General features: G+C 60.8%; 2 protein-coding genes across 2 annotated transcripts in view; one reads left to right on the top strand and one right to left on the bottom strand.

Annotated features, from left to right (window-relative positions):
- Positions 1 to 1154: 1154 nt before the first annotated feature.
- On the top strand, positions 1155 to 17042 carry HSD11B2 (hydroxysteroid 11-beta dehydrogenase 2). Its single transcript, XM_051629391.1, has 5 exons — positions 1155 to 1434; positions 14710 to 14922; positions 15183 to 15368; positions 16019 to 16156; positions 16588 to 17042. Exons 1-5 carry the CDS (start codon positions 1164 to 1166, stop codon positions 16947 to 16949), a joined length of 1170 nt encoding a protein of 389 aa, XP_051485351.1. The 5' UTR covers positions 1155 to 1163; the 3' UTR covers positions 16950 to 17042.
- Positions 17043 to 18026: 984 nt separating this feature from the next.
- The window catches only part of ATP6V0D1 (ATPase H+ transporting V0 subunit d1), a 37426-nt gene continuing 34095 nt past the window's right edge, over positions 18027 to 21357 (bottom strand). The window contains exons 6-8 of the mRNA XM_051629393.1: positions 20961 to 21137; positions 20015 to 20092; positions 18027 to 19380 (exon numbers count right to left, since the gene is read on the bottom strand). Coding sequence (XP_051485353.1) covers positions 19219 to 19380; positions 20015 to 20092; positions 20961 to 21137 — 417 coding nt within the window. The 3' untranslated portion in view covers positions 18027 to 19218. The remainder of the gene's footprint in view (positions 19381 to 20014; positions 20093 to 20960; positions 21138 to 21357) is intronic.

Below are 21357 nucleotides of genomic sequence, written 5' to 3'. Positions count from 1 at the left end.
CTGAGCTGTAGGTGATGTGACATCTCGAGCCGTGCCGAACCAAGTCGAGCCATGCTGAGCTGAGCTGTGCCAAGCGGAGCTGAGCTGTGCCTGCTTAGGTGCCACAACAGCCTGAGCTGTGCTGAACCAAGCAGAGCCGTGCCAAGCAGAGATATGCCCACCTAGATGGCACGAAATCCCAAGCTGTGCTAAGCTGGGCCAGGCTGAGCCGCGCCAAGCCAAACCGTGCCGAGCTGAGCCATGCCTGCTTAGGTGTCCTGAACCGAGCTGAGCTGAGCCGTGCCTGGCTGGGTGGCACAGTGTCCCGAGCTGTGCTGAGCTGAGCCAAGCTAAGCCGTGCCAAGATGTCCTGAGCCAAGCTGAGCGGCGCCTACCTGGCTGGCACAACGTCCCGAGGTGGGCTGAGCCGAGCCGTGCCGAGTGGGGCCGTGCCAAGTGGGGCCGTGCCGAGTCGGGCCATGCTTCCCTTCCTGGCTGGCACCGTGTCCCGAGCCGGAGGTGCCGCCGCCTCTGCCCGCTCCCCGCCGCGGTGCTGGTGCTCGATTCCTGATGCCCGGTGCCCTGTGCCGGTTGCCCGGTGCTCGATGCCCTGCGCTCGATTCCCGGTGGCCGGTGCCCGGCGCCCGGTGCTCGATTCCCGGCTCCCGGTGCTCGATGCCCTGTGCTCGATTCCCGGTACCCGGTGCCCGGTGCTCGATTCCCGGTGGCCGGTGCCCGGTGCTCGATGCTCGATTCCCGGTGGCCGATGCCCGATGCCCGGTGCTCGATGCCCGATGCCCGGTGCCCGGTGCCCGATGCCCGATGCCCGGTGCTCGATGCCCGATGCCCGGTGCCCGGTGCCCGGTGCTCGATTCCCGGTGCCCGGTGCTCGATGCCCGGTGCCCGGTGCCCGGTGCCCGGTGCTCGATTCCCGGTGCCCGGTGCCCGATGCCCGGTGCCCGGTGCCCGGTGCTCGATTCCCGGTGCCGGTGCCCGGTGCTCGATGCCCGGTGCCCGGTGCCCGATGCCCGATGCCCGATGCCCGATGCCGGTGCCCGATGCCGGTCCTCCCTCCTCCCATTGGCGGGGCCGGTCCCGGCTCCGCCCCGCTCCCCCCCGCCTGGGCGGTTATAAACGGGCTCGGCGGGGCCGGGCGCGGCGGCAGCGGCGGGGCCGGGCCCGGGATGGAGCCGGGGCTGGAGCGCTGGGCTTACGGAGCGCTCTGGGCCGCTCTGGCTGGCAGCCTGGCGTTGCGGGCGGCCCGACGGGCCCTGGGGCCGGGCCGGGGGCTGCTGCTGCCCCTGGCTCTGCTGGCCGGGCTGCAGAGCCTGTGCCGAGCCTGCCTGCCGCTGCCCCTGGGGCTGGCCCTGGCCGCCGCCGCCGCCTGCCTGCTGCTGTGGCGGGCAGCGCCTCGCCGGCTGCTGCCGGTGGCGGGCAGAGCCGTCCTGGTGACAGGTGAGTGCGGGGACACACGGCTCCCATGGTTTTCCCCCACCCCCCCACCCCCCCACCTCCTCCATCCCCGCTGCGGGGGTCGGGGCGGGGGGGGGAGTCGTCCCGTCCCAGCCCATCCCGCCCCACCGGCGCCGTGCTCGCCCTCGGGGTCCCTCCCCCGGGGTGTCCCCCCCTTTCCCGGCTTGTCCCGCCACGTCCGAGCGGAGCCGGGAGGGCTGTCCGCGCTGTGTGTGTGTGTGTCCCCCCGTCCCCCCACCGCCGCTGACGGGGAGTTGTGTTGGTTTTTCCCCGCCAGCGGCTCGTGGAGGCGCTGAGCAGCGAGTTGGCGGCGGCGATGCCGGGAGCTGCTTCCCCCGGGGCTGGGGGGGCTGGAGGGGACGCGCGGCGGGGCTGGCGAGGAGCCGGAGCGCCGGGCTGGGAGCACCTCGGGCCGCCTCTCCTCCCCTCTGCGGCCGCGCTGGTTCTTCGAAAGCTCCTCGTGGCACCTCTAGAGGCTACAGCAGAGCCGGTCTGCCCGGGGCTGAGCGCTGCTGCCTCGTCCCAGGGCTCTGGCCCCGGGAGCATCCCCGGGATGTGCTGCTCAGCGGCTGCCAGGCGTGGAGCGGGGGGATGCGCTGAGCTCCCAGCGTGGGCTTCACACATCGTGGCTTATTCTCTTCGGGATGTCTCGGTACCCACGTGCTTTCCTTTCTCCTTCCTCCTGGCGGTGGGGCAGGAGATGCTGGAGGTGTCTGGAGGCAGAGCAGGTGCTTTGCTCTGAGGTTGATGGCAGCAGACGTGGGGCCAGGAGGAGCTGCTGGAGCCAGGGTGGTTTTTTTGCCAGGTGGGATGCTGCTGGCTCCACATCCACTTGGAGGGGAAGGAACCCTGGGGTTGTGCTCCTCGGGATGGGAGCCTGCATCCTGGTGGGAATGGCTGGGCTGGGCTTAGAGACCCGCCAAGCTGGAGAAGGGGGGGTCTGTGTGTTTCCTGGGAAGTGGGGTCTGGTGCTGGAGAGTTGCTTTGAGGAGAGGTGAGAAGCTGGGTGGCCCAGCCAGCTTGAAGGGCTCTGCGGTGCCAGTGGGAAGCAGAGGGAGATCTCTCCAGAGGAGGAAGCTCCAGAGGAGCAAGGCAGCAGATGAATGAATGATTCAACTGAGTGAAGGTCAAAGCTGTGGCAGGGCAGGGCTGCCTGGGGAGGACATGTGTGACAGCGGGGCTGGCGGGTGCCCTGTGGCACAGTGGGTCAAGCCAGCCCCGGCTCGGTGGCATTGCCTGTATAATTAGTGAGTCAGTGGTTGGAACAAAGTGTTCTTATGTTGAGGTGACACCTCTGCAGCTCCGGTGTGTTTGCTCTGGGCTGTAAATACTCGGTGGTTTTACAGGTTGGAGGGATCGGCGTTTCCTTCTGCTGCTCCAGCAGGTGCCTGCCCAGGGCCAGATGCAAGGGCTGCTCTGCCCTGCCCGGGAGGGCATCCCTGGCTCCCGGAGTGTTTGCATGGTAATTAGCCTGATTCTTTTGTGGATTAATTCCGGACACCTCCTGGCAACTGGGTGTTGAGCGGCTGCTGGTGGCGGCTGTGGGAGCAGCCAGGGAGGCTCAGAGCAGGAGGAGGGAGCTCTTGGCCTCCTTCCTCTTCCCTGTGGGAAGCAGAGGGAGAAGTGCTGAGTTGGGTGCCTGGGGGTGCTGAAGGTGTGTGAGGTCTGGGACGGGGTTTCTGCCACACTGGACCCTTTGGAACAGCCAAGAAATGCAACAGAGTGCCCTCCTGATGCCTGCCCTAGAGCAGCAGAGGTCCCAGCCCCAAAATCTTGTGGGTTGTGTCCTCTTTTATATACTTCTTGATCACTGGCTTAATCCTGGAGCAGGGAGTTGCAGAGGTTCAGTGATGCTCACCTGGAGCAAGGGAATGTGGCTGCAGTGCTGCTGGATCTCCTGGTCCTGGTGTCCCAGTGCTTCCAGCTGCCTGCTCTCCCAGAACCCTGAGGATCGACCCCCAGGTTGAGCTCTGTGTGTGTGATGCTCCAGCTCCACGTGCTGGTGTGGACCTCAAAACTTGGGTTCTGGCAGGGGTTGGAGGCAAACTAAGCTGGTGGGAAAGGAGCAGAGCAGACGTGGAGCTGCTGCAGAGCAGAGCTGCTGACCCCGTGGCAGCAGCAGGGACTGGGAAACTGTGCCATTTCCCATCTGTTGTGGGGTTTGCATTTCTGCTGGTGCACGTGGGGCTGGAGCAGGGATGGGCACTGCTCCCCAGGGGAGCAAGGAACGCTGCGGGTCCCCCACAGTGCATCCCTTGGGCCAGCAAAGTAGGTGGCCACTAGTCCCTGTGGTGCTGTGTTCAAGCCGTGGCTGTGACCTCGGGGCTTTTGCATCCCCTGCTCTGGCTTCTCGGGGAGCGTGGCTGGGGGCAGAGGGGAGGAAAGTGTTAATCCTGCCTTCCTGGGGGAGGTCACAGCTGTTTGCAGCGAGGAGAATGCCCTCCTGTGCAGCAGGGCTGGGAGAGGTCAGCCCTGGGAGGAGGGAGGGAGGGAGGGATGAGGAGGGGAGTCAGGATGAGGATGGGAGCAGAGCTCAGCTGCTCCAGGGCTGGGAGGGGTGGGGGGGGGGGTGGGGGGTGATGCAGCCATCTCCGTGCTGCTCTGAGCCTGCCTGTGAGCCTAAACCTGCCTCAAAGACAAGACCAAGGCTTTGGCCAAGCACAGGAGGCTGCAAGGAGCTCAGCAGGGCTGTGGTGTGGGTGGGCTGGGTACAGGCAGCTGCCTGTTCCAGCAAGGTCACCCATCTCTGGGCACCCCAGGTTGCTGGTGCTCCTGGTTGGCACCAAGGCTTGGTTTTATCCTGGGTTAGTTTAGATGTGAGTGTAGATCATCCTTTGGTCCTTGGGGGCTTAGTGGATGCCTGTGAAGTTCCATCAGTCCATGGAAATGGCCCAACACCACTGGGTGCTGTACCTGGAGGTGGTGGAGGGATGGCCCTGAGCATCCCAGGGTCCCCTGGAGCAGTGGGAGCTCCCTGAGTCCCTCTGCTGTGTGTCACTGCTGGGGGTGGCTTTTTGGATGGCAGCTGATGGTCCAGTTTCCTGCAGATCCTTGGAAAGGGCCAAATGCAAACCAGCCTGTCGACCCTGCCTGCCTGGGGGGTTGGGTCAGAGCAGAGGGGAGACCTGAGTTGTGTTGCAAGGTGTCAACTCTTGCACTTGGCTGAGAAGTTGAAATGAGTGAATCGTTGCTCCAGCTGTGAAGGCTGCACCCGAATTGCACAGCTCTGGAACAACCCCAGAGCCATAGGACTGCAGCCTGGGGGAGGGAATTTGGGGCTCTTGCCTCCTTGCTCCTCCTTGGAGCAGCCTGCAGAGGCAGGAGGCACCTGCAGAGCTTTCTGTCCCCCAGCAAATCATCTGGGTGGACAAAACCAGTGGGCAGGTCAGGCTGCTCCAGACCCAAACCTGCTGTGCTCTCCTCTCTTCTCCTCCTTCCTGGCTGCAGGGAACCTGTTTTCCTGGTGAGGCTCCCTTGTGGTGACTGCACAGCCCATTAACAATCAGAAACGGGTCAGAGCTTCAGGTCCCACTCAAGGTTAAGGGAGGTTCTTGCTCCATGATCCTGCTCAAGTGGAGCCGCAGCCTTTCCCATGGACTCCACAGATGTTGAAGCATCTGGTGAGTGCAGCAGGATGGGGTGATTCAATCCAGATGTGGGGATTCTTGTTCCCCTGCCACGAAGGTAAATCCCTTTCCTTACCAAAGAAGCAGCATTGCTCCCATCTGGACTTTGGTGCTGTTGTTTGAGACCCATTTTTCCAGCTGAACTGGGGGATGGAGATGTCAGGGGCTCCAGGGTGGGCACCTCTGCTCCTGCTCACAGCCCAGCTCTAATCAGTGTTGGTGCCAACAGCCCTGTGAGGAGTCAAGCTTCATGCAAAGACTCTGTAGCCCTCCCTAGGCAGTTCCTGCTCAGCTTCTGGAGGTGCAGAGCCAGGTCAGCTACCCAGGGTCTTCCCCAGGCTGCAAACCAACTCATTTCCCTGGAACCACTCAGGTTTTTCCAGGATCTATTAAAAATTAACAGCAGAGACAACTGCTCCTCCAAAGCAGTTGGAGGGGGGGGGGGACAGGACCAAAACCAAACACCCAAACTCCAACCCTGCTGTACAAGCAATTCTTTGTGTATGTAAAGAAAGAAAAAAAAGCCACATTTAACCCTCTGGTGGTGGGGTTTGGGGAGCAGAGCAGGAACCCTGTTTTCTCTGCCTCTTTCTGCAAGCCTGAAGCTCTCCCCTCCCCAGGGTTAGGATTCTCCATCCCCTCACTAAGTTTCTTCAGGAGGAGGTACCTACCCCAGCTCACCACAGATCTTTAGATAAAGACACTCATCTTTTTCTCACTTCAATAAGCCCTTCTGGAACCTGCTAACACCACCGACCTCTCGGGGTGGGTTATTTTGGTCTCTAGCACTGTTACTCAAACTTGATGAGGGCAGCTGATTAGGAGGAAGAGGGAGAAACAAGAGGTGGGTAGAGAAGCCCAAGCGGGCTTGATGAGTGCTCAGGGTTATGTGGGGACATGAGAGCAACAAAGCAGAGACTTCCTTGCCCAAAATGAGATTGTCAGATGGGAACGGATGCTTGGGGAGGAGAGGAGTGTAGGAAGTTGCTGCCCTTTAGTCCAATGAGCAGCTCATCTTTGATGTGTTGCCCGCCCATGGCTCTGGCTGCCCTCGAGCCAGGATCTGCTTGTGGAAGAGGAGAGCTGGGCTGCTTTGCTCCTGGTAGGACAGGGGATGGTGGACTTCATCAACCAGGGTTTTGCTTGATAAGGTGCAGGGAGTCTTCAAGGGGCCTCCACCAAGTTTGGGCAAGTGGGTTTTTTTTTCCTTCTCACCGTAGTCTTCTTTCAGTGGTGGGGAGATTTAGAGGAGCTCTGGGGAGACCTTCAGCACCTTCCAGTATCTGAGAGGGCTCCAGGAAAGCTGGGGAGGGACTTGGGACAAGGGCAGGGAGGGAGAGGACAAGGGGGAAGGGATTAAAACTGGAAGAGGGAGATTGAGGTTGGACATGAGGAGGAAATTCTTGGCTGTGAGTGTGGTGAGAGCCTGGCCCAGGTTGCCCAGGGAAGCTGTGGCTGCCCCATCCCTGGCAGTGTTGAAGGGCAGGTTGGATGGGGCTTGGAGCAACCTGGGCTGGTGGGAGGTGTCCCTGCCCATGCAGGGGGTTGGATCTAGATGATCTTGAAGGTCCCTTCCAACCCAAACCAGTCTGTGGTTCTGTAACCCCAGATCTGGGGGATGTCTGCTGGCCCGGCTGGGACAGGACAGGCTGCAGTTCTTTCACACCTCTTCACCTCCCCGTGTCCCTCCTGTGACCTGAGATAACTGCTGTGGAGCCTGCAAGGTGGAAACCACCCAGGACCATTGCTCATGCTCTCAGTGTGTTGCTCTAGGGATAGCTGGAGATTATTTCACTTTTGAACCTTACTCAGCATGTCCCTGTTACCCCCTTCTCCAGTTCCCCAGGCTGCTGGGGGGTCTCCACCATCTCCAGTTCCTGTTCCTCTGGCCCAGCCTGTCCTTGCTTCCATGTGCAACAGCTCACTTGTGCTTCCTTCCCTCCGGGAGAGCCTCCAGCCCCTGGAGCTTTATCACCTCTCCTGCTGGGGAGCTGCTCTCCTGGGATTTGCTGTAATCTTCAAAAGCACTTTGGGGCTTTACTGGCTTTGCTGGGTGGCTGACCCTGGGGTGCCAGATGGTGGGTGCCCCCCAGGCAGGCTGGGGGTGGAGATGAGGGGTGGGCTGAGGTCCTGGAGGAGGTACCTGCCCTGATGTCTTCTACAGAAGCACTGAATGTCTGGCCTCTTGTTTTTTTTTTCCAAGCCTTATCTCTGTTTCTGGTGGTGGCCTTCTCATGCTGGGTCTCTCAGCTTCAACCAGACATACCCTGGAGCAGATTTGTCATCCCTCCCTGTCCTGTTTCTTCTCTCCATACTCCAGTTTGGCATAAGCATCAAGCCATGCACATCATCTTCTCATGACCCATGCTTGCTCCTCTCCAGTGTCCCAGTGACCAGGTGGACACAAAGACTATCATCTGGGCTGTGCATCCATCCCATTGGGGACTTCTCCTCCCACTTCAGCTGCCTGGGCTGTCCCAAGCCCAAGGGCATGTGTGGGGTCCTGCTGTGTGCATCACCCTTCAGCCTGGGTCACTATGTCCAAGCACATCAGCCTGGAGGGCCACCTTCATGGATCTGGGGGCAAAATGCCCCCAAATCAACTTTTGATGCTGAAAAATCTGATTCCTGAGAGCAAGAGGGTGAGGAGGGGACAACTTAATCGGGCACAGAAGGGGCTGGTGGAGCTTGAGGTGACCAGGGAGGTCTAAACAGCTGTCTTGACTGAAGCACAAGTGGTGCTCATTCAAGTGTTTTGCTCAGGTTCTAAAAAAAAAAGTTATCTGAGCTCCACAGGGATCTGCAAGAGAAAATCCAGTTGGTGCAACCAGAGAGCCCATCGTGATGTGGGGTTGGGCAGGGCCTGCACCTATTTTTCTGCTTGCCTGGGCTTGTGGCTTGTAGCAGGAGTTTATTTTGGTGACAAGGGCAGTGATGAGGTGGCACTTCACAAGCAAAGTAGAATTTCAGCTCCAAGATTCACCCCACACACACACACACACCTCCTCCAGACTGCTCCAACCTCCCCCACCCCCTGGAACTGCTGTAGTTCTGTTGTGGTGCTGCAGACTCTGAGCTGCTTCACCTCATGGTCTCCTGGGCTTGCTCTGGAGGGACTGCTTGGGTTGGCAGTGGCCCAGCCTGGTTCTGTCCCTGCTGACACCCTGTGTCCCAGCCCCTGGTGACTTGTTCACCTCCATGGTATGGTGGGTGCAGGGGGCAGCCTGGTCTGTGGGGCTGTTCAGGGCTTTTCCACAGCTGACCTGACCCACCACGTGGCCAGAGGTCCTCCTGGTGCTACTTTACTGTCCTGAGGTGTCCCGGGGTGGTGATGGCTCGTGGTGGTCCATGCAGAAGAGCTGATCTTGCCTTCTGCTGCTGGTGGATGGCTTGGCCATGCCTGCAGCAGCCCTTGGCCCTGACCTCCTGCCTCTCCTTGCTGCCTCCTGAGCTGTTATCACACATGAGAATTGGATGTGGGGCTTGGCTGGTGTTTCTCCAGCCTGCTGGGGGTCCCTTGGGACCTCTTGTGCAGCCCAGGGCTTCTCCCCAGCAGGTGCCCCAGCCATGGCTTTGCTGCTACCACCTCATTCCCTGGGAGCATCTTCAGCCCCACATCCCAGTTGTGGCTGGTGGAGCTTCCTGGGTTCCCAGCCTGGTTCCCTCCTGGCCTCTTCCTCTCCAAGAGTCCGTGTGACTGGCACTGATCCCATTGAGCTGTCCCTGAGTCATGGGTGTCCTTCCCAGTGACAGCTCTTGCTGATGGGTGGCTGTCCTGGCTCCCTGGTGCTGTGTTCCCAGTTCACTCTGTTCCTTCTGAAGGTGATTATTAACCCATTTATCACCACAGCTCTTCTCAGGGGCGACCTCCACCCCTGCTCCACCCCTGCTCCATCCCTCCAGGCTGTGCCCTTTCCTGGCTGACATCCCTGCCATCTTCTCCCGTTCATCACCGCCTGTGGGAAGCTGGAATCCTTGCCTGTGAGAGTCCACCTGCTGCTTTTTGGGGAGTCAGTCTCCCCTTGGGGGAGCTGGCAGCTGCTGCTGATCCTGCTGTGCCCCAGGACACGGGGAGTGGCTGCTTCTGAGAAATTCCCTGCACCCTTTTTCTGTGAAACCCCAACCTGCTGCTGGCAGGGGAGGCACTTCCTCCACCCTGCCTGGTCACCAGCCCTGGCTGGGTCCTCTCTGGCAGCAGCATCACTGGGGCACCAGCTCTCTGGGCTGGTCCATCTTCCTCCACCAGCTGGGGAAGACTCTGGTGCCTTTGCACCTGCTGGTGCCAGCCCTTAGGCTGAGCTTGGCAGCTCTGGGCTTAAAGCTTCCTCTGAGGCTGCTTGTGAGCTCCTGAGTGGTCCTGATCTCCTCCAGCACCTCCCTGGTCTTCTGCAGGAGAAGGTGAGTGGGCTGGGGTCTGGCAGAAGGTTCACAAGGTGTCTGCGTGGCTTTTAGTGACAGTGACAAGGAGGGCTGTGACTTCCCACACTGGTGGAGCTCATGGCTGCTCCTGTGTCCCCAGAACTGGTGGAGTGAAGCTGGCACCTGCTCCTGGAGGAATGGGCTTTACGTTCAGGAGCATCCATGCTGGCCTCAGGGCTGCTTGACACCTCTGCCCGGCTGCTTCGGGTTGTCTAGGCAGCAAATCAGATTTTTCCAACCCCCCTTCTCTTTTGGTTTGTGCAGGGAAAGATGTTTCCCCCCCACCTCCCCCCCCCCCGGGCGGGAGGTGGTGGCGTGTGAGGCTCCAGAACTCAGCTAAGCCCTTGAGATTCACACCATCTGGCCCTGCTGTGGGGAGGGGACTGGGCCACCCCCTGCCCCCCTGGGGTGATGGGCTTTGCCTTCTGCCACGGGCTGCCTGGCCACCCCACAGGACACCCCGGAGGGTCCTCTTGCCAGGGCTTTGGGGATGGGATTTGGGTCTCCCTGGGTTTAATGTCATTTAAGGAGGCTCTTGGCTTGCTGAGGACCAGCAGCATCACTCACCCTGGGCCCATCCAGCAGCACCCAGGCATGGGGGGGGCTGTTCCCAGGGGGCTCTGTGGGGAGCAGAGATGCATCCATGCTGCTGGCATGGGATGCTGTTGGGTTCCTGCTGGTGATGCCACCAGGTTTCCTGTTGCTGGTGATCCCAGTGGCTGGGTGTGTGTGTGTGGTGGGGGGAGAGGGGCTGTCAGTGTCCCTGCCCAGCCCCACTGCCCCAGTAGGGCTCTGGGCAATGGGTAACTGGGGAGGATGGGGCTGGCAGACCCCCTTTTGGGGTGTCCCATGCCCTCTGGTGGCCCCATCCCTGCTGCATTCTGTTCACTGCCACCTCCACCTGGGGCATCCTCCCTCGTGGTGCTCCCAGGATGGAGCTGGGATGGTTGTCCCCAAGGAGGTGAGCTGGGATCAGCCCCTGCTGTGTCTGTTCCAGTGCCCAGCAGAGCCTCCCCACAGTGTGGCCGGGCTCGACCCCATCCTGTGCCTGGAGGAGCTGGATCCAGGGTGGTGGTGGTGGTGGTGGTGAATCCTGCTGTGGCCAGAAGGCAACACCTCCGAGCAAAATACCAGTGGTGTTTGGTTTGGCATCCCAGGCAGGATTTGAGCCTGAGCCTGTGGAAACAAGCAGCTCAGCACATTCATCTGCTCAGCCTGATGGTGTCCTCGAGCTGGTGACAGTCCCATCTTGGACGGGGTGGTGGGACACACAGCCCAAAAGCTCTGTGAGGGAGGTGGGATCAATATCCTGGGGCTTAAGGAACAGTGGCAGGGCTGTGGGGCAGAGCTGTGGGGAGGGGGACAGATGCTCCTGGGGGGGGGGGTCTGACCCAGCTGACACCCACCCACCTGCCTCTGGCCTTGGTGACAGCTGGAATGTCCCCCCCCCTTTGCCCCAGGTGTCCCCAGGGCTACTCCCAGGGGAGCTGGTCCCTTCAAGGAACAGCTCATCCTGGGCAGCCCCACTGCACCTTCTGAATGGGGGTCCCAAGTGGGGGTGACTGTGGAGGGAGCAGCTCCTGGGGAGCACCCAGGCACCCTCTGGCCTCCAAGCAGCCACATGGGGCTTCCTCATCCCAACCAGGCTTCTGACCTTCAGGTTGGGGATGGACCTTCTCCCCATTGTGCATGGTTCAGGGATGAGGATGCTCAGCTTGTGGCTCAGGTGAGGATGTTCTGCTCTTGGTTTGGGGATGAGGATGCTCAGCTTGTGGCTCAGGTGAGGATGCTCTGCTCTTGGTTTGGGGATGAGGATGCTCAGCTTGTGGCTCAGGTGAGGATGCTCTGCTCTTGGTTTGGGGATGAGGATGCTCAGCTTGTGGCTCAGGTGAGGATGCTCTGCTCTTGGTTTGGGGATGAGGATGCTCAGCTTGTGGCTCAGGTGAGGATTCTCTGCTCTTGGTTTGGGGATGAGGATGCTCCTCTCATGCTTGAGGGTACTTGGCCTGTGGTTCAGGGATGAGGATGCAGCTCCAGAGCTCAGATGAGGATGCTGGGCTCCTAGTAGAGGGTGCAGATGCCCAGCTTGAGGCTCAGGGCTGCACCCTGTGCCACCAGGCCCCCCCATCACGTGCAGTGCTGGCAGTGGGTGCCGGGGCAGGGAGGGGGTGCTGGTTGGCAGCTGTAGCCCTGTTCCCACCCAGCTCAGCAAATCCCAGTGTGGATTTGGAGCACGTGTCCATGCGTGGCAGTCTTGGTGCTGGCTGCAGGAGCAGCACAAATACCTGAGACAGCAAAAAAAGTTAGTGCCTTTCGTGCCTGACTCACCTGAGGGAAACCTGCCTGAGCCCAACCGGGGCACGTGAGCCCAACCAAGCTCCCAGCAGCATCAGGAAGGGTGAGTGGTGCTCAACCTTCCAGGAGCTCTGCTTCCCTAGGTGAGGAGCATCTCCAGGCCGTGGGCACATTGTGCTGCCTGGTGGGTCCTCCTTGCACCCTCTGGCTGGGTAGGAGGGCACCCCAAGGGCCACGTCTTTGGCTTGCTGGAGAGAGGGGAAGCCAGGGCTGGTTGTGCCAAAATCCCAGCAGGGGCTGGTGTGTCCTGCTCCTGGGGGAGGTCCTGCAGAGTCCCCAGGGATTGCTGCAGATGGCAAAGGGTCAGCTGGCCCCTGGGGCGGGTGTTTGCTCCTTCTTGCTGAGCCCCTGGGGCGGGTGTTTGCTCCTTCTTGCTGAGCCCCTGGGGCGGGTGTTTGCTCCTCCTTGCTGAGCCCCTGGGATGGGTGTTTGCTCCTCCTTGCTGAGCCCTGCTGGATTTTCCAACCTGGGTTCAGGACCCGCTCTTGGCTGCAGCAAAACCCTCTGGCTGGGGAGCCGGGGCCCTTGGATGAGGGGGGGTGGGGGGAAGGGGATGCGATGGGGGCTCTGGGTCCCGCTGCCCTTCCCCATCCTTCTCCTACCCTGGGTCCGACCTGCAAAAAAAACCAGTCGGCAAAGCGGGAGCCGGGGTGGGAAGGAGCTGGCGCCGGCACCTCCTGCTGCTGCTGCAGCATCCTCGGCGGCTCCTGCCCCGCAACCAGCCCGGACCGGCCCCGGCTCCATCCCCGGCACCACCGGGGGGGGAATCGGCTGCCGGTAGCGCTGAGGAGCCAGCGCGGCCCAGGGAGAGCTGCCCTGCTTCGGGTCTGCCGCTTTTTAACCCCCCCCCACACACACACACACCCACCCCTTCCCTGGGGGGTTGAATTCTCCTTCCCTGCCCTCTTGGCCGCCCCTGAGCTGGGCAGCTGGGAAGCAGCAGCGCCCGGAGTCCTTCAATCACACCACAGCATCCTCCTGGCCCCGGGCGCCCCCCCCCAGCGCCAGCCTCCCAGAAGGGTTTGGGGTTGTTGTTTTATGGGTTGTGTTGGGGTTTTTTTTTTTGTCTGTGTGTGAATCGATTAAAGCTTCCGAAACACCCCCCCGCCCCCTTCCCCCCCCAGCCCTGCCCCTCTCAGCCAAAACAAGCCGCGTTTGCTCCCTCCTCGCCAGCCTTGCTTGAAACAAACTGCCAAGCCGGGCTTTTTTTTTTTTGGGGGGGTGCTCTTTCCAGGTGTTTTAAAGCTTGGGAGGTGCTGAGGAGCTTTGTGTTTGGAGTGGAAGTTTCTCTTTGCCAGCTGGGGCAGGAGCAGCACAGGTACCTGTGTCCTGCCCGCCAGGGCTTTTCTTTTTAAACCTTATCTTTATTGCAGTTTTCTCCTGCCCTGCTGGGAAAGGCAAAATGCACCTTTATCTGGCCTGGTGCTGGCAGCGTGTCCTGTTCCCGTGGAGGGGAGGGGGGTGGAGAGGTGGATGTGGCTCAGCAGGAGGCTTCAGCATCCCTTGTGGCACCTGGGATGGCACTGGAGGGGATGCTGAGCCAGCCTGGCATCCTTCCCCCCCCCGCCTCTGTGATGGGTGCTGGGTGGTTCTGCTGGGGAAGGGCAGTCCCTGCACCCCCTTCCTGCCAGTCGAGCACCTCCGGGGTGTGTTATGGCTCTGGCCTCTGGCTTTATGACAGGTTTCTGACGCAGCAATGAAGTAAAGCTGAGCTGGGGAGCAGCCCCGTGGGCACGGGTGCTGAGGATGGCTTAGGTGGCACCTCGAGAGCTGGGGCAGATCCCAGCCCAGGGGTGCAGGAATGGGGAACCAAGGGAGGGGCAACCAGTCCCTGTGCCCACCCCAGGCCTGGTGGTAGGAAGGGTCAGGGCTCTCGGAGGGGCCCGTGGAGCAGGTGGCAGCTCCTGGATGGTCTCCAGGTGCCATCTCTTTCTGGGGGATGGCCTAAGGAGCTCCCGAGGGTGGCAGGCGTGGCGAGGCTGTCCCAGCAAGTGCTCCCCAGTTAATGGTTAATGTGGCCGGGCAGTGGTGGTGGCACAGGCTCCCCCAGCTATCAGCACTGCCATCGGCCCTGGGAACAGCCTGTACCTTTGCTGTTTGTTTGCATCCTGTCTGCTCCGCCCCGGCCGCTGGCCCCGCGACACCCGCCTCCTGCCCAGCCTGTCCCCCAGCCACCCCAGGGCTGGCTTCGAGGGTGACAGTGTCACCTCCAGTGGCCCTGCTGGAGCTGAGATGGAGGAGATGAGGGTGGGAAAGGGCAGCACCCAGTGCTTCCCCGCTTGGGACATCCCCACTGGATGCTCCCATGAAGGATGCAGGGTGGCAGGAGCAGACTGGGATCCCTCTTTCTGGGTTTTTTTCCCCATTTTGAATCCCCTTGGCACCCCAGCCAGGTGAGGCGGGGGGGGGCATGGGGTGCTGTGCCTCTTGGCCACCATTTCTGGGGGGGTGAAAAGCAGCGTTTCCCACGGAGCCTTGTGCCAGCTCCCCGTGGGTGCCCCGTGGAGCTTTTGGAGGGCATCTTGTGGGTGATGGCTCTGGGCCATCCCGGGGCCGTGCCCGGGCTTTTACCCGCACCTCACATCAGAGAGGCCCTCGGGGAGATGGGGGTTGCAGATAAGGGAGTGTTTTCTTCCTCTCGTGTGTGATACGGGAGAAAACAGCAGCTTCACAACCTGCCAGTGTCCCAGGGCAAGGTCATGTCCCCTGTGGGTCCAGAGCCAGAGTGGGGTGGCAAGCCCTGAGCGGGCGACTGCTCCCCGGGGATGGAGAGGCAGAGCTGGGAAGGGGGGATCCCTGGGGCCAGTGGGCTGGTGGTTGTCCCTGGCAACTGCAGGGCTCCTCTTGGCCTTTGCAGGCTGCGACTCGGGCTTCGGGCAGGCCACGGCACGGCACCTGGACACCATGGGCTTCCGGGTGTTCGCCAGCGTGCTGGACCCGCAGGGCCCCGGCGCCCAGGAGCTGCGCAGGAGCTGCTCCTCCAGGCTGACGCTGCTGCAGCTGGACCTGACCAAGCCGGAGGACATCCAGAGCGTCCTGCAGCACATCCAGACCCACACCAACAGCACAGGTGAGGAGCCCCCCTGGCCATCCCCTTGGGAACCCCAGGTAGCGTGGAGCTGCTCCCAGCAGTGCCAAACCCCCCCCGTGCCCTCCGTCCCAAGCTGCGGTGCCGGGTGCCTCCGCTAACAGGGCTTGTCTTGGGACACCCCGCAATTCCCTGCAGGACCCCCATGAGCCAGGGAGCACCTGGGAACCCTAGGGTGCTGGGTCGGGGGGAGATTCCCTCATTCAGCTCACCCCCTCCAAACATGCCATCCCTGCCTGCAGGGCTCTGGGGCCTGGTGAACAACGCGGGCTTCAACGACACCATCGCCGACGCCGAGCTCTCGCCGCTGGGCAAGTTCCGCGCCTGCATGGAGGTGAACTTCTTCGGTTCCCTGGAGCTCACCAAGGGGCTGCTGCCCCTGCTCCGCTCCGCTGGCGGCCGCATTGTCACCGTCAGCAGCCCTGCAGGTGAGCTGCCTGCCTGAACCCCCCCCTCCCCCCACCGTGGGCACCCCCAGCTTGGGGTGCAGCGTTCTCGTGGCATTGGCCCTGAAGGGCCTGGAGAAGAAATCTTGTGAAGAAGGCTTGAAGGAGCTGGGGATGTTTAGTCTGAGGAAGAGGAGGCTGAGGGGAGGCCTCATCAGTCTCTACAACCACCTGAAAGGTCATTGTAGAGAGGTTGGTGCTGGTCTCTTCTCACAGGTAATCACAGAACAAGAGGGAAGGGCTTCAAGCTGCACCAGGGGAGGTTCAGACTGGATGTTAGGAAGGATTTTTTCCCAGAAAGAGTGGTCAGACACTGGAACAGGCTGCCCAGGGAGGTGGTGGAGTCACCATCCCTGGATGTGTTGAAGGGTGGTTTGGATGCGGTGTTGGGTGGATGTGGTTGAGGGGAGAACTTTGCAGAGTAGGGATGATGGTTGGACTCGGTGATCCCAAAGGGCTTTTCCAACCTGAATAGTTCTATGATTCTGTGATCCAACCCCTTCACCCCCTCTTCCACTTCCCCTGGCGCCCTCATCCCTTTCCTTGTGCACTGGGTGGGAGTGCAGCCCTATGGAAGCCCTCCTGGTCTGTCCCCTGGGCAGAGAGCTCATTCATCCTTTGGTTCCTGCAAGGTGACCTGCCCTTCCCCTGCCTGGCAGCCTACGGGGCCTCGAAGGCTGCCCTCAGCCTGCTCATGGACACCTTCCGCAGCGAGCTCCAGCCCTGGGGGGTCAAAGTCAGCATCGTCCTGCCTGGCTACTACAAAACAGGTAGGAGAGGGGCAGCACCCACACGCTGCCTGCACCTGCAGGCAAGGGGCAGCTACCCCAGGGAGGCAGAAGCAATGATGGAGCAATGGCAGGAGCAGCTGGGGGTCAGGATGCAGCTTCTGAGCATCCCTGGTCACCTCCCTGGGGATGGTGGCCATCCTGTGGCCTTTGGGCTTGGGCTGGTGAGAGGCAGGGCCAGGACCAAGCTCTGCTGCCACCATTGCAGGCAGGGTCCCAGACCTCTGGTCTAGTCCCAGGCTTGTTAAAAGCCACCATGTTCCTCTCACTGCACTTCCCTCTGGGCAGCTCTCTGCCAGGGTTCCAGCAGGACCTTCCTGGGAGGCTGGGAACTGGGGCTGGGAGGGGGGGGGGGGGGCTGGAGGAGGGGGTCCAAACAGCTGACTTTGGGGCGCTGGGCCGCGTCCTTGCAGGGACGACGTGCGACCCTGCCTTCTGGAGCCTGCAGAAGCAGAGGCTGGTGGCCAGCCTGCCCCCGGAGCTGCTGCAGGCCTACGGGGAGGACTACGTGGAGGAGATCAACCGCCAGTTCATCCAGTTCATGAAGGTGGCAGTGGAGGACCTGAGCGCGGTGGTGAACAGCATCACGGACGGGCTGCTGGCTGCCAACCCCGCCGTGCGCTACTACCCGGGGCAGGGCCTTGGGCTGATGTATTTCATACACCGCTACCTGCCCTACTTCGTGAGGGACTTGTTCTTGAAAGGGTTCTTCATCAACCCCAAACTGCCCCGAGCGCTGAGGAGCGAGCACCACAACCACACCAAGAAGGCCTGACCCTGGCCAGCCTGCGGGCACCGGGCGGGACCGAGTCTTCTCCCGGCATTCCCAGGCATTCCCAGGCACACCGGGCCCCGTGTGGCCCTTCCCCAGCCCAGGGGGACAATCAGCACCAGGTGTCACCAACCAGATCGCTTTCCAAAACCAGGCAGACTCAGCTCTATTTTCTATCGTGCCAGAATCAAGGTTTTCTAGAGACTTTGGGGTTTTTGTATCGTTTTCTAACCAGGCGCCCTCCGAGGGGGACGCCCCCGCCTGGCTCCGCGCTGGGATGTGCCTCGAGGGGTTCTCAGCTACCCAACATCTTCCTCACTGCCCTCGGAGCTGCAAGCATTTGTCTCCAGCAGCTCTTGGCTAGGTCAAGCCCGGGATCCTGCAGCCACCACCCTGGCAGCCCTCGCTTCCCTGCTGCTCCTCACACACTCCAGGTGCTCCCGGCGAGCGCGGGGAGCGGGGCCGGGCTGCAGAGCCCTTCACCAGATGAACTACGTGATTGTCACTTTTTAAAGAATAAATCTGTTCTTGATACACTGCTGGGTGGCTCCTTCCCTTCCTGGGATGCTTGGGTCACAGCTGGCACCACACCAAAGCAGCTTGGCAGTGGGGGGGGGGGAAACAGGGGCACAGACACGAGACTCCCCCCCAGGAGGGGGGTCAGCCTGCCAGGAAGAGCTGGCACCCACCCCTATCCCCAAGGCTTCTGTTTGTTTTGCTCCAGCTCCTGCTGGGATGGAAGGGGTGATGTTGCCACACATGGACAGCCCCAGGAAGGAAGCCCAGGGGCAGGGGGACAACTTTAGCAAGGCCAGGGGACGTGCCAAGAAGGTCACAAACCACGCAGCTCATTCCCGCAGGGCTGCACCTCCTCAGCACCCAGACCAGGCATCACCCACAGCCTGGGATGGAGCAAGTGCCCAAGGTCCCCAAGGGGTGGCACAACCACCCTGCCTGGGGTAGAAACAAGTGTCCCCAGTCACACAAGAGCCACACCAGGATCTCCTACCGCAAACATCACAGTCTGGGTAAGAAGGTCCGTGGCTGCCACAGGCACCCCAGGAAGCAGGGAGAGCAGGGTGCAGGAGGCAGGAATTTATTGGTGTAGAGAGGATCACGGGATAACAAACACTGCAGCACAAGCTGGGATGGAGCCACTCTGCATCCATCCCTCCTCCCAGCAGCACCACCGAGCACATTTCCCACCAGCAAGGCTTCTCCACTGTCACACCACCTGGAGCACCAGTGGGAGCTGTCCTGGGCACAGCAAGGAGCAGGGCTGCCGTGCCCAGGGCTTGGCTCCCATCCCCTAACCACAGACAGGCAGGGCCTGGACAGGGTGTGGGACATTTCTGCCACCAGCCACCCTCTGCACTCATCGGGGTGACTGCGTGGAGGAGAGCCAAGGGCCACCCAGCCCAGGGACCAGCTGTGCCTGTACAACTCCCTGGCAGTAACAGCCTGGATGCCCTGGGCAAGGGAGGTGGCTTTGCCAGCCTGGTGTCTGCCCCAGGGGGGCCCAGGGGTCCAGCACTGTCCCCAGAGCCTTGACTGTCACAGGGGTGTGACAGCTCCAAGCTGTGGGTCTTCAGAGGAGAAAGGAGCTCAAGCAGCAGGCTCCATGGCAGGAGGGAAACTGCTGAGAACTGCTTCTGAGGACACAAGTGCACATGGTGCTGGAGCAGGGAGGAGCTCTGCTCCCCTGGCTCTGCCTCTGCCCCACAGGCTCCATCCCAACCCTGGCCAGGGTTGCTCAGTCTCTCCCAGGTCAGGGTTAGTTACAGGGGGATGCAGGGATTGCACAGCAGCACGGGCTACACTACACACCACACAAACTACACCTCACAGGAAGAACAGTGACTAGGAGGGGTGCAGGGCACTGCCAGCAGACCCCTGGCCACAGCAGCCCTGATGTGTGCCCTGTGCTAGTGGGAACTCCTTGGAGGCAGCAACCCCCACAGCTGGTGTTTGCTCTAGGAACATTAAGCACATACAGCAATTAGTACAGGAACACAGGGATGAGGAGATACACAGCAGGAGGGGTCCCTCCTGCTGCACAGGGCCAAGCCTGTGCCACTGGTCCCTCTGGACCCCTCACAGCACACAACTCAAACTCGTGAATAATTTAAATTAGCGACTGTACAGCTTCCTCATCTGAGCCAGTTCCACAGATGGGACAATCCTGGAGTCGGGGCATGGGATAACTCAGGGAGTTAGATAAGGATCCTGCCAGACTCCAGAGGCAGGAGGGTGGGACAGGAGCAGAGCAGGGTTAGAAGATGGGAATGTAGTTGTCGATCTTGGTCCTGTGGCGCTGGGCGATGCACTCTGCGATCCACACGATGTTGCGGCACTCCTGCTCCTTCAGCTTCACGAAGGCATAGAAGACTCCAAAGTGGAACTGGTTGAGGAAGGCCAGCTTGTTCAGCTTCACCTGGGGAAAGGCCAGAAGAGGACGTGTCACTCAGCCACCTCCGATGGGAAGAGCTGGTCGAGGAGCAGCTTGGGAGGCCCCACGAGGTCCCCAGCAAGGAGGGGGCTCAGCACCCGTGTCCTGCTCTGCACCTCTCAAGGTCATAGAATCCCAGACTGGTTGGGGTTGGAAGGGACCTTAAACATCATCTAGATCCAGCCCCCTGCATGGGCAGGGACACCTCCCACCAGACCAGGTTGCTCACAGCCCCATCTAACCTGCCCCAAGGCAGCTCTAACCTACAGCACGTGGCTCAGGGCAGGCCCTGACATTTGAAGGGAGAAATATTTATACCCTTATGTACTGTGAAAATCCTCCTTAATCCACCATAATGACACTCTGGTTTTGCTAGTGATGGACCAAGTACCTTCTAGCAGCCCCAAAACTTGCCTCCCACACTGCTGTGATCTGTCTGGGTGAGAACATGGACTGAGCACCATGCTGGGCACCTGTTTCCTCACTGAGGCAGAGGGAAGCATCCTTCTCCTCTCCCCAGACTCTGCCCAAGCCCTGCTGACAGGGCAGCAGACCAGCTTGCTGCTACCCTGAGCTTTGCAACTGGCACAGGCAGGCAAGTGTTTCAGGGCTCACTCACCTCATGCTCAAAGAACCTGTCTTCAAGGGTCTTGTCTCCAGGGTTGCTGCCAGCCCCTTCAAACAGCAGCTTGTACTCCTGCAGGAAGACATTGCAAGAGGATGCACCCCAAATCCAAAGCCCTCCCGAGCTCAGCAGTGTCCCTGTGCATCCAACAGACACCCCAGTCAGCAGGCCAGGTCAGCAGAGGACACGGAAGCCGAGAGTCTGCCCTGTGCACACAGGGGTTCTGGCAGGGGTTGCTGCTGAGGCTGCACTGCACACCCCCTGGCTGAAGGCAGAGAAAGTCTTCATTCCATCTGTCAGCTTGTCCAGCCACAGATCCTCTACCCCATCTCTCAAATGTGCAGTTCTCAAAGCCCCACCATCCCTTTGTACACCCTCTGGGTACAAACCCTCTGGGTACAGACCAGAGGGCTTGGGCCAGGCCCCTGTGCCCACAAACACTGGCACATGTCCCAGCAAGGTGACACCAAACTCTCTAACCCCAAAGAGACCCCCAGCCATGCACAGGAGCAGCTTAAGGAACCCAGACACATCCAAGTGTGTCCTCCCAGGTGAGCATCTCCCCTGCAGCTGACCCAGAGCTCAGTGACCCACGAGGGCTGGAGATGTGGCACACGACATTTCCGTGAAGACAGGTTCCCCTCCCAATCAAAGAGAGCCTGTCATTGCTGCCACAAGGGTTTGCTGGTGGGACAGGGCACACAGGACACATCTGTGCTCCCTATCCTCTCTGCAGTGACAGTCATGACGAAGCATCCAACAGCATCCCTAGCTCCAGCAAAGCAGCTCCACTTTGGCCAAGCAGAGCAGGAGGCCAACAGCAGGAGCAGCAGAAAACAGAGTCCCCCACACCAGGCTATCAACCCATAAGTTCTCCCTGATCCCTGAGACACTCTGATCCTTCCCCCATCCCCCACAGCCCTCACCCCAGAGCACTCACAGGGTAGTAGTCAGCAACATTCTTGACTTGTTCATAGTCATCTGCTCTGGCTAGCTGAGCCAGGCCCTCAGGGTAGAGCTTGCCACAGTGAGGGAACAGCTTTGCCCTGTCCTCCTTGGACAGCTCAGTGCCAAAGGAGTTGATGGTGATGATGAAGGCTCTCCGGTCAGCTTCAAACTGTGGGAGAAGAGCAGTTCCACCTTAGGATGCAGCACCTTTGTCAGCAAACACCCAGGCTGCTCTGAACAGAGCCACATGGGAGGGAAGCAGGAGCAAGCTGCCTGGTACGCAGAGAGCCCCCCCCCCCAGTTTCCAGCCAGGATAGGCTACATGTGTAGGCTCCCAGTATGCCCAGTAGCTGATGCCTGGGGTGTGGTCAGGTGAGGAAATCTCCACC

The sequence above is a fragment of the Apus apus genome, chromosome 11 (assembly GCF_020740795.1).
Source record: "Apus apus isolate bApuApu2 chromosome 11, bApuApu2.pri.cur, whole genome shotgun sequence".
Taxonomy (NCBI): Eukaryota; Metazoa; Chordata; class Aves; order Apodiformes; family Apodidae; genus Apus; species Apus apus.
Note: the sequence above shows the minus strand (reverse complement) of the source record. Positions and strands in the feature narration are given on the sequence as shown.

Coding starts and splice junctions, on each gene's coding strand:
- HSD11B2 (XM_051629391.1), top strand. CDS start 1,164: ATGGAGCCGGGGCTGGAGCGCTGGGCTTACGGAGCGCTCTGGGCCGCT. Junction 14,923..15,182: donor GACCCACACCAACAGCACAG/GTGAGGAGCCCC, acceptor CCCTGCCTGCAG/GGCTCTGGGGCCTGGTGAAC. Junction 16,157..16,587: donor GCCTGGCTACTACAAAACAG/GTAGGAGAGGGG, acceptor GCGTCCTTGCAG/GGACGACGTGCGACCCTGCC.